This window comes from Belonocnema kinseyi, chromosome 9, assembly GCF_010883055.1.
Source record: "Belonocnema kinseyi isolate 2016_QV_RU_SX_M_011 chromosome 9, B_treatae_v1, whole genome shotgun sequence".
Taxonomy (NCBI): domain Eukaryota; kingdom Metazoa; phylum Arthropoda; class Insecta; order Hymenoptera; family Cynipidae; genus Belonocnema; species Belonocnema kinseyi.
This window is the reverse complement of record NC_046665.1, coordinates 13291428-13309129: the sequence shown is the minus strand read 5'-3', so window position 1 is coordinate 13309129 and position 17702 is coordinate 13291428. Positions and strand designations below refer to the sequence as shown.

Genomic DNA, 17702 nt, shown 5'->3' with positions numbered 1-17702 from the left:
TCAAATGCTACCCTATTCCCGTGAAAATAATGGCTACAAGTACTTAGTTACCGTTATAGATATTTTTCCAAGTACGCTTTGGCGGATCCTGTTAAAAGCAAGCGTTGGCCAGATGTCGCTTCAGCAATTCTACCTATACTTGTGCAGGGTCGTGTGCAAAAAATCTTACACACCGATGAAGGCAAAGAATTTTATCAGACTTATTTTTAAAAACTTATGCAACGATATGGCTTCAATCTCTACTTAACTCTTAGTAATCTGAAGACGTCAATCTGTGAAACATTTATTCGCACTCTCAAGAAGAATATGTGGACACAATTTAGCTTGAGAGGCGAACTATATGTAGGTCTCCAAATACCAAAATACCAACCATCAATTATTCGTTATGAAGCCAAAAGATGTCACTGTCGATGATGAAGAGGAGCTGATGCAACGCTTTAGAATCAACTCTCTGTGCAAAAATGAATCAACGTTGAATTAATATTGAATAAAAGTTGAAATATTGTTAAATCGACGATAAAATAATGTTGAATAAACTCTATACACTGTTAAATATTCATGGAATAATGTTAAATTAATAATATAAGCCTACGCTTGCACTAGTTGTAAGGATTGATAAATAAAAACAAGAAAATAACAAAAAAATGTTTTTACTCAAATAAATCATTTCGATTAATCTAACAACTATTTACAATGAGAACACCTTATAATTACTGTTTACAATTATATAAATAAAGACAAAGGTCCACAACTATTTCCAGACTAAAATATATATTTTCTCTCCTCTTTGTAATTCCCAGTCAAATGTTAAAAACATGATGTTTCCGAATAAAAACTGTCGCCCTCTCCAGACGAAATTACATTATGAAGATCTATTTAAAATCGATTGAAAAGAAAAAAATCGATTGGAAATTAACATTGAATGTTTCCCATTTTTAAGATCTATGTGTTTTCATGGATTTGTTCCCATCTTGAGATAAAATTTTTTTTTTTAATTTATATGAAAAGTATTATTGAAATTCTGAGAGAAAAACAGATGAAAAACCAGAATATGGATTAAAAATATCCATTAAAAAAAATTCCTTTCACAAATTTTTTTAATTATATCGTTATTTAAACAAATTTTTGAAAGGAATTTAAAAAAATAGACTTTTTGATCCATATTCCGGTTTTTCATCTTTTTTTCTCTCAGAATTTCAATGTTTTAATCAGTTTTAATTCCGAAACCTCATGTTTTCAATGTTTGACTATCAATTACAAAGAGAAAAGAAAATATATATTTTAGTCTGGGAGCATTTTTGGACGTTTGTCTTAATTTATGTCATTAATACATTCCTAGTCGTTAATTTTACGAAGGATTAACATCTCATCTGTTTCGTCACCTTATACTGTTTAGAATATTAATTATTCGCTAAATCTTCTCAAATATACAAGAATGCCACATAATTGCTTATCATCGTCATTGTCGTCTGTATTCGTGGTATTGATCTTATAATGACCTCAGACGAGTGTGTCAGTACTGTTCGGAAGTAAGTATCGCTTATCATCAAATGGGCTAAGTGCAACTTTAATCTGTTCGACAGTTTCGAGGTTGTGTATTTGAGATCGTATAACATACTGGGTTTTTGTTTCAATAGAAGCATTTCGCAAACACTGTATGTAGTCATCAAAATTGATGCTTCTCTTTACAACTCCTGCACACATAACTGCATAAATCAGACTGTCTGTGTCAGTATATAATAATTCACAGTTATTGCTATATTTTTTCAGCATATAGTTGTAGTAAAAGTGATATATATATATGGATTTTGGACACGTCTAGCACTGTTTGTCCAATTAAGATTAGTGCATTCAAGAGAAACTGTGATTCGTGAATTCTATTCAAACGAGATCTTTGTTAAAGGTTGCGCGACTGTGGAAGTTTGGCTTTGCTCTAAAGGCTTCTGCTCCGTATTAAAGTCTATGTAACTGTTAAGCCATGTAAATTGATTGAACTGCAGTATTCTGTGAATATTGACGTGTTTGAGTCCATTAGCAAGAGCATGTTTAAGAGCCAAATAATAGAGAACGTACCTTGAGTTCGATGAGAGGAAAGTAAAGAGTTTCTCCTGGCTTCACCCCGGTAGGTTTGAGTGCTCTGGACAAAACAGCAGATCATTGGGTTTATCATGTATCTCAGGTAAATAGTACAAATTGACTTATAGTATATAACCAATGTGTGAATAATCTGGAACGTTAAAATTGAACTTCTCAATACTTTTCACCCACTCGAAGACACCGTAAGAGAGAGGTAGCCCTATTGCCTATCCATATAGGTTGTTAATATCAAAGTATTGAATACATATGATCTCCCTATTTTCATTAAAAACTGCCATGTATTTATTGTTGGCATGTGCATATCGGTTGAAGCATTGGCTCACTCCACCTTTTTTGCCTTGCTCCATCATTACCAGCATATCAACGTCAGTAAAGAGTTCAAGTCGTACCTTTGTACATTTTAACATAACATCCCATCTAAAGTTATGAATTGTATAATAGTATTCTGGATCAAATCCATAAACATGCAGACATTTCGTATAGAACCTTTCGAATACATAAGCCAAAGTAGGACGTCGCTCTTCATATACAATAGGGCGTGTTGGAAAAAATAAAGTTATTTGCGCGAAAAAAATTATCAATACAAATAGCTCAAAGCAATTCGATTTATAACTGTGTAGCGTTAATTCCATTAACATATTTTTTTACCTTCCCTAATTGACTTTGAAGTTTCAAAAAATCGAAAAAAGTCTACTTTTTTGCTATTTGTTTAGATACATTGTAAATTTCGCGACTATTTGATTATATAATGTGTGATATACGTTAATCAGAATGTATTTGAAATATTTTAAAACGATAATATATAAGGAATATTGACATTAAAATAATTTTTAAGGACTTTGAATTAAATTTTCGGTATCTAAATAAGGTAAGAATATTTTCGAGTGTACCTAGATTTATACTTATACAGTGAGGAGGTAATTTATGTAATTTTTGTCTGGCTAAAATAACGTGCAGGATTTAAAAAACACAAGAATTCCATTTTTTGCTCATTCCTTAGAGTTATATGACTTATCAGACATGTGACCGTCATACAAGTATTATAAATTTCTTAAAATATATTTTGAATAAAATCAGATAAAAAATAGACAGGACATTTATTAGCCTGTTATAATGTCATTAAATGATCAAAGTATTACTTTTGTGCTGATTTCTGACAATAGTTTAAATTTAGAGATCCTGCTTAATTTTTGAACCGAAGCCATTTGTAGTTTCAACAATGAGCAAAATCTAAAATGTTTAATTTTTTAAATATTATTTGATATTTTGATGCGCTCACGGTCTGCTCGCTGATCCTGAGAATCAAAGCAAGCATACTTCACTGTAATTTTTGAGTGTATCAAGGTTTTGTTTACATCTTACCATTGCACCACGGTTCACAAGGCTTTTGTTTACATTTTGTTTTCCCTAACCTCTTCTTCAGAAGAAGAATTCAGTTAAGTTTTGACTGTCTAATCGAAAATACGTTATAAGAGAGCATGAAAACTCGAATTTTAAACAGAATTTCTTGCTCGCATTAAATTCAGTAAACATCGTATGTGATTTGTTAGTGGTTTGAGTTTGAAAAATGGACTTGTTAAGCGAATGCCCAATCATTGTAAAATACAGTGAGTTAAGTAACCAGAGATTTCCTACACTCTTTGATGTAATAAGATACTACTTTTTCGAATGCGAAAAAATTCGAACTGAGAAAGAATCTAAAAAATACCCAAGGTCTTCTGATATTTCACGTTTAGTTGTCAGAAGGCTGCAGGATATATGGAAGAAAACTTTCATCTTAATTCTTACATAAGCAAAAATTGCAAAGATCGCTAAAACAGATCAAGATGAGTGAAAGAAATCGAAAAAGTCGCGTGGAAGAGATAAAGATAAACACGGGTACAAAACCAAATTAAATGCTTTTCATGTAAATAAATCAGTTATTTGATATTGCGGTTTGTAAGTGTGATAATGCTTCATGCACTTGTGAGACAGATCTTTCTGAAGCTACCAAAGTGTTTCTTTTCGATCAGCGATCTTACAGGCGAATGAAAAAATTATTTACGCCCTTTTACGAAAATTGATTCGGAACAATCAGATTATCATGAAGTACAATCGAAGCGTTTGATGACTGATTTACTTCAAGATTAAAGTGAAGAAGTTAGTAAATGAAAGCGTTAGAAGGTTCAAATTGAAGGTGAAAGTACTTACTGTGGCTCGATAATGGATAACAATGTAAAAGACGATTATCAGCCCGCCGAAGAAGATGTTGAGGATGCATGGGTCCCTTATTGGAATATATTTACAGATCAGACAATATTCAACTGTCTAAGATTTTCAAAAGTCTGTGACAGATACGGCATCGGATACAGGAATGCTGCTTTACTGGCTTCAGCAATTTTACACGATGTCAGTACGTATATTCCGGAAGTAACAGGTTTAAATTTTGACAGGAGTAAACTCTATCAGGAAAAAATAAAAACTCGCCTTCAACTTAAAAAAGAGCAGCTCTCTTTGGCTTTAGAAATATATGCTTTTTACTTCAAAGGAAGAAAAGACGAAACAAAAGTAGTGGATGAAACAAGTTAAGAAAAAACACAGCAAACAACAAAACGAGAAGAATACAATTCTCTTATTTTAGAATTGGGTAAACCGCTAGAGTGGAGCATCTGTCAGCTTTATGGTAATGAGCTACCATTCAAAGCTTTATTTATGATGCTTGATGAAAGGATTTCTGGTCCTCACGATTTTTCTGGTCTAATTGGAAAAGCTTAGCTTCTTGTGAAGAACATCTGGTTGTAAACTACGATGTAGTCGACAGTCCTAATTCTCTTGTAGTTGACACCCGTGATCTTAGTTCTGATCAAAACAACCTGCTACATATTGCTATCAAAGAAGGAGAGTGTTCTGAAGATCTTGCTTGAAAAAGTCCAGGGAAATCATCGCACGCCAGATGGTTGACTAGGATGAGTATACCTCTTCGAACTTACATTAGGAGAGAGAATCCATCATTTGAGTTAAGAGTTGTAGTTCAATTCATCATAAGAGTATATATCCCAATGTGGTTCGAAATTAAGTGTCAATGATCTAATAAAGGAGCCCCGAAACAACTCTGTAAAGAATTTCTTAGAGTGCGTACCTGAAGGAAGATCTCGCTGCATGTATTTAATAAGTCCCTTCGTTTAATTTTCACGCGAAAGTCTACAGGGAACTTATCAACTGGCAGAAGTGCATAATTTCGGGAACCCCATTAACTAGATCGAGGAAAATCGAAAATCTTAAAGAATTCACAACGAAGGACGTAACTTATCTCATTTCCAAAGACAATTTTCATCTTCTATGCCATACTCAAGCAGTGGAAATGTGTGTGAAAGAAGTCACATCCGTATCTCGGCAATCTTACTCCTCTGACGTTAGAAATGGAATCATCCGACCAAGATTTGAAAGTCGGAAAATCTTGCCTACTTTTGAAACGAAAAATGATTTTGTTTGAAATTAAAAAGGGGACGAGTAAATTAAAACTAATGTCAGAAATCAACATAAATTAGTTCAGTGGGTAAAAATTATTTAAATTACCTCCTCACTGTAAAACTGTCAAATTAGGCACACTCGAAAACATTTTTATCTAATTTAGACACTGAAAATTAATTTTGTTGTGAAATAAAGAGCAATATGCCATTTTAGGATATCTTCTTGTAATCGAAAATCAATAAAAGTGATTTTGAAATTGAGATTTTGCATATATTATTGGTGTAACATATTGAAAATACATTCTTCTTAACATACATTGGACAGTTCATGGTCACTTAGATAGAGAAAAAAAGCTTTAAATAATTTTTTGCTATGAAGGTACAAATTTACTTGCTTTGAACTATTTTTATTGATAATTAAACTCTCACAACAAAATTTTTTGCCGTTTTAATTTGAAGAAGTGCTTCGTTTTTTTTGTGATTTTAGCTATATCTACGATGCAGAGACAGAAGAAATTTTTTTCTTTATGAAACTTTAGGGTTGTGTTTTTGACTCATAAATAAAGTTTTCATTGCTGTTAGAACTTCGCGCAAACAATTTTTAGTTATTGATGAATCATATTGATGAATCAATCATATTGATGAATCATTAAGCATAATATAGAATTTACCATTTGATGGAAGCTGAATTTTTTTAGTTTTTTCACTTGAGTCAAGGTATTCATAGGTAAGAATACGCTTTCTCGTAAAAAGTTCAATTTTTTCTCTTTCCGTAAAGAAAAAAATGGAATTGATGATTTTGTATTCACTGAGATATGATGCTTTCTTTTCTAATGATAATGCCATGAAACGAAACGAGTCTATGAACCTGAATTGTATTTTTGCATCTTAAACATACATTGTGTAAGAGATTTACTTTACTTCAGCGGTAAGGTGACAGTGGTCACGTATCTTCTACAATGGTGCATATAGGGCCCTTTCACAGATGTGACATGTTGTAGCTTGAAAACAGGATTCCTTTTGCTCTCGTGCTAGTTTCTGCATGGAAACTGCCAAAGTAAGTATCTTGTCAGCTTCCTTTGCAATTTCTAGTAACTGCAGGGCGAAAAATTTCGCTGGTTCCACATCATTGGTCGGGACTCGTAAAAAGGTAATGAATCATTGTAACTACATTTGAAGTAAGTAATGTCACAAATCAAATGTCTTTGGTAGACCTTTGAATTGCATCTTCTTCTTTAAACTGCATTCTTACCTGGTTTTAGTAGCAACTAACAATCTGCATAGATAATAGAATAAATTTTCTCTCGATTTTTTAATTTTTTAAATTCAATAATGTTCTTGCCTGGTTTTGGCAATATAACTCTACAGTTATTGAATTTTGCACAATGTTCTGTCTGTTTGTCCAGTTTTTCCATACATGTAAAGTAGTGCAAGCAGCGATCACAGATGTATCTTCTTCTATAATTTTTCGATCGCTGATTACCAACAAGACGAGAAAGGTCTTCGATCCATAGGTAGTAAAAGTTGAATGATTGCGTCTAAAGTTCCTGTTCATAGACGTCTTCTTCATCACTGCTCTCCTCATCCAAAAACTCCTCTTCCACTTGGGAAAGGTTTAAGTGCTCGTCTGTCTTGTGTGACGTTAGTTGAACCATCTAGATCATTTTTGTATTGTTGGTAGCTTAATACACTTTCCTGATGAATAATGACTGGATGCATTCTCGAAAATATGGCACACCTAAAGCATTCGTTGTCCTCATTTTGTACATTAATACATGCTTTTTTATCCCTGATAGATTTGGGGAGTTTGATATATATACTACCCTTCATTGGTTCAAGCTTATAAAGTTTAAATTCTGATTTCACAATCGAGTACAATGTTTATCCCGAGTATTTTTCTTAAAACTCTTCCACTTCTGTCAAGATAGAAGTTTTTGCATTATTTGTGAACCACAGTTTCAAATTTTTACTTGAGAATATCTCTTTATTTTTCGTTTAAAATTGTTTTCCTTCAGGTTTCTCCTGACCAATATTCAAATAGTACTCAATGAGTACTGCGTGGAATTTTAGAGCTCTGAGTTCATGTAAGGTCTTGCTGACTCCTGCTAACTTCTGTTGACTTTCTTTTCTATCCAGTAGATCAAAACGTGCTTTGAAACACTCTAGATGCTCGATGGCGTTAAGGCATTTTTGTTTTATATTTAATTTTAGAGGTGGTCTGCTATAGAATTCCTGTTGGACCGTCCTCAAGCACAGCAGACCTTCATTTCGCTACTTATTAACTTTACTCAAGAATGTATGTGGCAACAGTAAGTTTAGTACCTTCTCAATTCTGAAATATACTTTCGCACACTCGTCGAGAATCATTTTGCACTAGGTTGCCTTTGCACCTTCGCACTAGGTCTATGTATTTATGAGTCACTTAATCTAAAATTCACTTACTTACTAGGTCTATAATTTATTAAAATTAAATGTTACTATTAAACTTCTTTTTCACTGTGTTTATGAATCACAATTTTTGAACTTCTCTACTTTTATTTCCTTCTCACTTACTATTACTTGCTCAAGTTGATAGCTTTCACATTACGATCGTGAATGAACTATTTGCACTCCACTCAAACCCTGCCGATATAGACAGAAAAGCCACTCTGTTCCTCGCAATCGAAAATTCTGGATATGAAGTCCCAAAGGAAACAGTCCCGCATGCATCGAACTTGTTAGAAACTTTAATCGAACTTTCTAGAAAAATCTACAGAAATCATATCCCTTATCGACGTTTCTAAAAGATTCCATCAAGAGAATCTCGTAGGTGATACCTTAAATTCAACGAACCTTCGAAAAGAGTCAATAATGTCAATGTTTCTATGGAAGCTTGGATTAAGAGAATTTCAAAAAAAAAGCCTGAAATGCATCGAATCTTCTGGTAGCTTATGTAGACCTTTCTAGCAGAATCCTTACAGAACAAATATAACGATATTGACGGCGAAAGTCTACCCTTGGATACAGTGTCAAGTTAGTCATCTGGCTTACCGCATTGCTCAGAACATACTTAAGATGAACTTCCTTTTACAACAGAATGTTGTCTCTTCCAGCACTGGATAGTTTCGAATATCGTTGGGATTCATTTAAAATAAAAAATATTTCTCGCTCTTATTCTTTTCAACACTGGCCTTCTACAAACGCCGTTGGGTTAAATTAAAATTTCGCTCTCTTGGCACTTCTTACAAAGTACTCCTTATAAATAAAAAAATACTTCTTAAAAAATACGCTTTTAGGTGTGCTGATCACCAATCCGTAACTCCTATGACCCCTGCACGTCAGGATGAAGGTATTTGAAGAATCGGGAAATTTTATGTTTGGATATAATTTTACCCACGGGTCCCAGTGACCTCTAGAGGTCCCATGAAGGTCAAAAACAATCTCGCCTCTGCTTTCCCCCAGCGGAATTTTGATCTAAAAATGTCACTATCTTATTCATTTACTCACTCATTAGCTTTCAGTGTTGCGATCGATAAACCCAATCTATAGTAAGTATTTGATTGCACTGATATTCAACTGAACTAAAAGACTTAAATGTCATTATATGTTTGAAAAAATTTCTTTAGTGAATTAAAACCTCAGCCAATGATAATAATGATTCAGAATTTTTGTTTAAAATCTTTAAAATATTTGGATATACTTTATTTTCTATAGGTTTTTCAGTCACACATTGTTTTGTGTATTTATTTTTGGAGTAAATATTGTTTTTTAGTGTCAATATAGAAATGGAGCAAAATAATGCTTCAACAAATCCAGGTTAGGGCAAATTTTAATTAATAACCAGCTTGGACATTTTTTATGATACAAAAATAGTAAAAATAACATAAATATATATGAAAAATGAAAAAAATAGTTTTATTAAATTTTTCTTTTTTTTTTGGTTTTGTGGGAAATCTTTATACGGCAGTTTCTTTTCAATAGAGGATAAATAAATAATGAGGCATACAGGAAACAATTCGAAAATTTAATTTGTTTTGTCAAAAATGCATATATTTAGATGAATTTTACATTTTTTGGTTGAAAATTACGACTGTTTCATTACAAAATAATCTGTTTTATTTTTTAATAAAAAATACAACTTACAGTTGAAAGTGAAAATACTTTTTTAAACACTTTTTTTTGTTTAACGATCAGAAAGAAGTAGATGTAGTGGGACACTTCGAAGAGAGTTCGGAAGCCCATCGGAAACCGTCGAAAAAGGGGAGTTTGGAAAGAAACAGATAGCATAGTTCCCGTACAGTTATGGTCTTATCCCAAGTCATCCTTCCACCTTTACATATCAAGCTAGGTTTGGTTAAACAATTAATCAAAGCAATGAAGAACTTACCAGAAGCAAGTGATGCCCTAATGTACATCTTTGAGAAGTTACTAAAACTTTCTAAAGCTAAGATTAATGTAGAAGTCTTTCATGGATCACATATAACGGAACGGTTGCAGGATTGAGAATTATAAAGAAGACGGGTAAACAAGGAGCGAGCGGTATGGAAAAGTTTCAGAGAAGTTCAACCAAAATTTCTAGGAAATAATAAAGATGCTGATTACAAGAATATAGTGGATAGAATGTTAAGAAATTATAGAAAAAAGGGATGGCTAATGAATTTAAAGATCAATTTTCTTGACTCCCATATTGGAAGCCTTCAGCAAAGAACAGGGTGAGAGATTTCACCAAGACTTCAAGGCTTCCAACAGAAGATACGAAGCTTCTTGGGGATAAATATGATAGAGGATTATTGTTAATCTCTCAAGAGAGATGCTACTACTCCACATGAGAGAAAATCTCTTCATAGATCTTTCGCGAATAAACGAACACGTTATTCGTGAATTTATGTTGTTAATGACAGCGTATCTAAGACGTTTATATAACCTCTAGAGATCATTGTCACCCGTGGGTAAAATTATATCCGAACGTAAAATTTCCCGTTCTTTCAGAATCTGAGCTTAAAAAGATAATCTCTCTTAAATTAACGAAGTTGACTCACAAATGACTTTGATATTGACGTGTGAGGGTCATAGGGGCTACGGATTCGTGATCAGCAGACCCGAAACCCTATTTTGTATTTATCATTACCTCGATATAAGCAACACATGACAAACTCCTAGGTTCAGAAGTTCTAAAGAATGTTTTTTACCTTCATGTGCCCTCTAAAAGCCACTCGAACTCGTGGATAAAATGTTTCCAAACGTAAAATTTTCCGCTTGCGAAGAATCTGGGCTCAAAAAGATTATATTTTTCAATTCAACAAAGTTGAGCTTCAAATTATTTTAATCCTGGCGTGTAGGGGTCATAGAGGCCACGGATTTGTGATCAGCGCACCTGAAAACGTATAGGCCACTTGGTTTGGTCGGCGGACTATTCGATTTCATTTTGTGGTCCTGTGTTGTTAATGGTACGTTATTCTCCAAGAAACCGACGTTGATTACAGTTTTCTTATAAACACTATTAATAAGATTGCCGATAGTTATAAACATATACCAAAGAGTTGGATGTAACATGTACTTGAAATAAAAAAATTGTTTCTTCAAAATGTGAGATTTTTAAACCAACTTATTTCTATATGACGAGGGGTCGATGACTCCAATATTCCTAATACATACACTGCATTAAAATTTAAGGTATCATTATTAAATCACAAATAAAAAACGTTTGTAAAAAAATATATATAATCACCAACATTTCGGCACCCATACGGCACCCTTATCAAGGCACTGCATATTCCCATACGCGCATTGTTTCAATATTCCTAGATATTCTTGGTATTCTTGATATTCTTTATAATTTCATATATTTTGATATTTCAAAATATTCCAAAATATCCCTAAATATTCAAGAAATGTTTTGACTTATTCCTCAATTTCTCTTAGCCCTCTAAAAGTTTTTGAAGATTCCAAATTATTTAAAAGAAATTTAATGAATTTAAAAATAATTTAACGGGATTTAAAAAACCTTTCAAATTGAAAAATATTAAACTTTATAAATGAATTTCAAAATATTTGAAGTTTGGAGACTTCTTCGATATAGACTGTATTTTAGATAGAGTTTTACGTTTTATAGGACTATTTTACGTTTTTGTCTTAAAATTCGCTTTGTCAACCCCGTATACCTAGGTCATATTTTTGAATAGATAGAACTTAACCACTCCAATCCAAACGTAAATAGGTCCAAAGTGACCGGCCATCTGAAGCAGAGGCCCTTGTCTGTAAGAACGTCCGAATCACGAAATTGTCGAATTGTCCCGAATTTTCGTGTTGATCGTTAGCATTGCTAGTGACATTTTTTTAAATAATTTTATTACCTTTTTATTAGGGAGTATCCATGTGTTATGTATCACTGTCTATGGGAGTGGGGGAGGCAATACTCTCTTATGGCTTCGTTACGAAGGGGGTTGGGAGTGACCAACACTGTTTCGTAACAAAACTGCTTGTTTAAAAAAATGCTCATGAACACTTTTAATCTCCTTTTTCGCTATCGCAGGCCGCAATGCCATCAGCATCGATTCATTTACCAAGAAGTCATATCAAAACACAACACCACCGTGCTGCGTCTGTTGAATATTTTGCTTCATAAGAAAAATATGAAGAGCTATCGAATTGATTTAAATAAGAATTTCATTTAATATTACTTAAAATAAATTTGATTTTAATTTAATGAAAGTAAAAAATAGATTAATTATTATTAATAATTTTGTTATTGAAATAAGCCAACAAATAAAAAAGGAACTAATTTGTCTGAAATGATTTCAATTTTCAATTATTTGAATGTTACGTAACGGAAATGGGGGGGGTAAGGAATTCAGATAATTGTTACGGTCCCTCGGCAAAGGGGGTAAGGGGGTTTAAAAACCTCGAAGTTAGTGTTACGTAATATATAGACGCTCCCTTACTAATCAATCTTTAAACTTTGATAGCTGTACCTCAGGAAACTTATTACATAATCGACGTCTGAATTTCCCAGTTCTTAATGATTTCATTCTAAAATATTGATGATTTTAGATTGAAGAAGCTGTTATGTATGACGCTGTTAATCACTTCAAAGAGGCTCTGAATGTCTTAAGTACTAAAGATCTGGAAATACAACCGGCTCCATTGGCTTGTAACGATACTGAAAAATATGAAATTGGACTTGAAGTTGCATCTTTACTTCGTGACGTAAATATGTTACAACGAGGGACTGTGCACTGAGTACTCTCCTAACTATTACTTCGAATCGAGCATGAGAATATTTCAAAGTTTAAATAGTAGTCTGTAGTAGTCTGGTAGTCGTATCATTCTATAGTTTGGATATGTCCACTGATTCGTACGCAAGGCACTTCGACAGTCGAGGCTAAGACCAGGCTTGATCAACTGTGTAGGGGGAAATGGCGAATTTTTAGGACTAGGGCGCGGGGTTGTAGAGGTAATAAAGGTTGCGACATTAGTTCTCTTGCCCATCGCAAATAGCGCAAACTCGTGTAAAAAGCGCGAGGGCGGCTAATTTATGGCTGCCATTTATCGTTGCCACTCGCTTTCACTGCATTATGAACATGTGACATTATTTTTTTCCATTAAAAATAAAGGGAAAATTAAGTAAATAAGAAAAGAAAAATAAGATATAGAATGCTAATTATCTTCTAGTTTTAATTTTGCGTTTCTCATTTGTTTCGTTTTGTCTTTATTCTGCTTTTTTTCTTAAATTATTATTAATACTAGATTCTTGTTTCTTTTTTACCATTCAATGCATATAAGGAAGAAGCGAATACATATATGGGCACCAAATACATGCACACTTTTGTAGTTCTCTTGCCAATTAGAAAGAACGCTGAATATCGCTATTTATTGCCCACAGATTTGACCGAGCCTGGCTAAGACGACTGGCGTAGGAGGTCATAGAGGGATCACCCAGGATCCGAAATCTTCCAGAACGAGTCGGGGGACTAATTACATTGATCATGGGGTAGTTCTTGCAGGTGGCTGTATAGCAGTCGGTTATCTTACTCCCTTAATACTTAGTGCACAGCTTCCGGTGTTTTAATTTATACATTTGTTTAAGCATATAAATAAAAGTACCTTCAGTTTTAATTTACATAAATTATTAAAAATTTAATTTAAATTTGCGTGCTCAAGGTCATGTGAAAAACTAAAGATATTTTCATTTCATGTCACCAAGCACATAAATAATTCAATTAAAAATATTAAATTTGCAAGTTTAACATGATTTGTATAAATAGTAATAAGCAGAATATAAAAATTTTCATATCGATTATTCCTTTAAATTTAGCATGAGTGAAATTAATCAGTTTAAGATCATAATTATTTTAAATAAAAGTAATTGTGAAAAAAAAGGAAATTATCTCTGAAAAATGTCATTTTAATCTTATTCAAAGAAAAAAAATGGTAACAGTCTTTTGTTTTGGATCACTTGGAACCTGGCTTTAAAAGCCCACGAGTTGCGTTGGGTATTGATGTATTGACGTGTGCAGTACTGTCTATTGAATAAATAATCAATTGCATAATTTGTATTGGCAGTTGTCAAGAAAGGGTGAACTCACTGGACACATAGAATTCGATGAAGAAGGCCGACGAACTTTCAATGCGTCAATTATTTCCTTTCAATTGCATGAGTACGTTCACACTCAAAACTGGAATTCACAGGAAGGTCTGACTGTATTAAAGGATAGTGATTCTTCTAAGAATTATGCAGACACAATTTTCTCATCAAAAAATTTTATAGTAATTACAAAACTGGTGAGCATTTTCAATTTAGTGTACATTTTAATTTAATATATCATTTATTTACAATAAATTACTGCATAAATATAGATAGACACAATCAACATCGAAAATTGGATGCATAAATTTTGCCATTTGCATTATTCTGTTTAATCTAATCGAAAAGATTTTTTTTTAATCAAAACATTATTCATTATTATATATATATATTAAAAATTTGTTATAAGGACAACCGCAGCATTTCACCGGGAGGGGGTGCTAATCTGAAAAACTGCACCTGCTCCCAGCAAAATCGCGGTAAAATTTTAGCCACAACCACGTCTCACGACCGTGAGATAGGTGGTTACAGTCTGTAACGGAATCAATACGACGATCCGGCAAAAGTTTCGTGCACCCTGAGAGCACGGAGCGATCCAAGAACTACCGTCTTCTGCATTTTTCCCGCCAGTGTTTTAGCATGTTGTCGATACGCAGAGATGCTTTTCAGGCTATTAACGAGTGAAAGCTTGGCACCTCCAAGAGCGCCGATGATAAGGAGGATTATTTTAACAAAATATTCCGTGTACAATCGTTGCAACTCCCTTATAAGGTCTCTATACCTCTCTTTCTTTTCATTCTCCTTAACTATGATGTTTTTGTGAGCTGGTGCCAAAAATTTGATAACGAACATGGTTCGCTTCTCGAAGTCAAGAAGAATCATGTGAGGCCTCGTGTGTGCAACAGAAACAATTGTCGAGGATATAAAGTACCAGTATATGCGGCACTTCCCATTCTCGAAAATTGACTCGATTTCCCTAGTAGCGTTTAGAGGAGTGATATTTAGGTTAATGCCGTAAGAGTGACAGAAATGGCAATAAGGCACTCTTAGTGCCGCATTGTGCCTTTGGATGTAGGTCGTTCCCGCATGAGTTGGACAACTAGATAGTATGTGAGCTATATGCTCGGGGTGTGCATGGCACGCCCTACAGCTATCATCGGGAATGTCTTGGCTCAAAATGTGGCGACAGTATGTTAAGGTGGAAATGACAGTGTCTTGACATGCCAAAATGAAACCCTCCGTACCAGACTTCAATCCGGGTGATTTAAGGATAGCAAAAGTTAGCTCACACGACATTGACTGATCTTCTACAATTCTGTGGAAGATAGCATGCATCCTCTTATGGAGGAGCTGTTCACAAAAGCTTTTCTCTGGTGCTTTCTTAATCCGGGCTTTCAGGACTGAGTACTCGCGATAGATAAGATTTGATGCATTTTGCTCACCCCTAATAATGAAGTGAAGTATAAGTGTTTCAGCAGCTTCCTCCGCTGCTTTGTACAGAAACGCTCCTTTTCCCACTTCTTCGTGATTCTTGACCATTTTAAGAAGAGGGACTCTTCCATTTGCGACTCTATGTGCTGTACCAGAATAATTCTGTTGTGAAGACATTCAAGACTCAATATTCCGCGACCACCTTGACGGCGTGAGATGTACATTCGCGTAACAGAAGACTTAAGATGCATCCTTTTGTTCATGTGCGCAACCTTTCTTGTCCCGATATCAAGGGATCTGAGCTCGTTCTTCGTCCATGGAACTACTCCAAATGAATAGAGTGTTACCGGGACGGCAGGCATGTTCGTTGCAGATCTTCAGGGATGCCATTAAGTTTTCCTCGCTTCAAATAAACCTTGGCGCATTTGTCCAACCCAAATTCCATTCCAATTTCCTTAGGATATCGTTCGATAATCCCTAGAGCTAGATGTAGTTGCTTTTTGTTTTTAGCATAGATCTTAAGATCGTCCATGTAAAATACATGAGTGACCTTGTACATTCGATCTGCAGGTTTGCCGCACAAGTACCCGTCGGAATGGCGAAGTGCTAGAGATAGTGGCAATAATGTAAGGCAAAAGAGGAGTGGGCTCATGGTGTCGCCCTGAAAGACACCTTTCTGAAAGGTGACCTTTTTAGTTGTCACACGATTTTTTCCAGATAAGATAGTAAATCTGGTTTTCCAAAGCGGCATCAATCTCTCTATGCACCTAACGATTTGCGGATGAACCTTTAAGAAACATCTATCGATGAGCAGGTTCTCCCGACATCGCGCTACGCCTTTCTTTGAGCCTCGTTGTTCATACATTTTTTACCACAGGTTCAATTGCCCGAACAATCTTATCATTTAGGATAGCTGCGAATATCTTATACAGTGTGTTTAGACAAGTGATTGGCCTGTAATTCTTCGGGTCACTTAAGTTGCCTATTTTCGGCAGGAGTATTGTGCGCTCTTCCACGAACCACTTTGGAATCGGCTCTTCCGATTTTAAATATGAGGTGAAAATACGGGCCATATGCTGATGGGTTCAAGAAAACTTCTTCCACCAGAAGGTTTTGATAGAATTTGGTCCGGTGCGGAATAGTTCTTCATCCCTCTTAATACTTTTTTCACCTTCTCGGTAGTGATGGATGGGCATTCTTGACCAGATGTTATGAGGGCATCACACAGCTCCTTGAAGCTATATATATATATATATGTGTGTGTGTATAGTAACCTGCGATACAATGGCTGTCTCCACTTGTTGTATTTCATTCCACCGCTTCCTTCGTGCCTTCGCTTTTAAGTAGGCCTTGTGTAAATCAGGTAAGTTGTTAATCCTCTGTAAGGAAGGCCTCGGTATAACCCTCTTGAAGTTCAGGCGAGGACGTTTTGCAGGTCTAATGTCCTTGCATAATGTCCTTGCATAGATGCCCTTCATTTTCTTAGCGCTGGCTTTCTCTTCGGTTATCTGCAGTCAGCTTTCGTCTTCTTTTGTGTGAGTTAGTGTCTCGTCCGTGTCCTCCTCTGACACCGACATGTGCGCTTTTCGCCATACATAAGATAGTCCTCTGCGATCTCTCGTGCCTTTCCGATTTTGATTTTATAGCTGTTGTCTGACATCAAGGGGTTTTTTGCTCGTAACTGACCTACCAGAAATTATTCAGTTACTAGAACCCTTCAACCGTCCGACCAGCATTTTCTATACCCCCTCTTTCCATTTTCTTTCGGTATTTCTTTAGGTCATTGGCGTGGTATTGCCCTCTCTCTCGTTCTTCGTCCGTGCTACTCAAAATAAATACGTTTGTCGCTATCTGTTTCTAGATTTTGTACGGGCCTTCGTACAGAGTGAGAAATTTTATCATTACACCCGTTCGTGCGTTTGAAACGTTGCATGCTTTGGCCAATACCCACTCACCTTCTTGAAACGCGACTCCTTTCTTAATCCGATTTAACCGATCTAGTAGCTTCTCACGTTTGTTTTTAATTCCCTCTTTAAGTATCACCAGTTGTTCTTCTTGGTCTACAGTCTGTCAAGTTAAAGCGTGGGTGGCTTTACTCGCAGTCGGTAAGGTGTATCGACATGATTTTGGTGTCAAAATATTAAGAAGAGCTCCCTATTTCA

The 17702-nt window shown here is 34.9% G+C and overlaps 1 protein-coding gene across 1 annotated transcript in view; it reads left to right on the top strand.

Annotated features, from left to right (window-relative positions):
* Positions 1–17702, top strand: part of LOC117180237 (glutamate receptor ionotropic, kainate 1-like) — a 709739-nt gene that overhangs the window by 380219 nt on the left and 311818 nt on the right. The window contains exons 6-7 of the mRNA XM_033372626.1: positions 12576–12731; positions 14088–14306. Coding sequence (XP_033228517.1) covers positions 12576–12731; positions 14088–14306 — 375 coding nt within the window. The remainder of the gene's footprint in view (positions 1–12575; positions 12732–14087; positions 14307–17702) is intronic.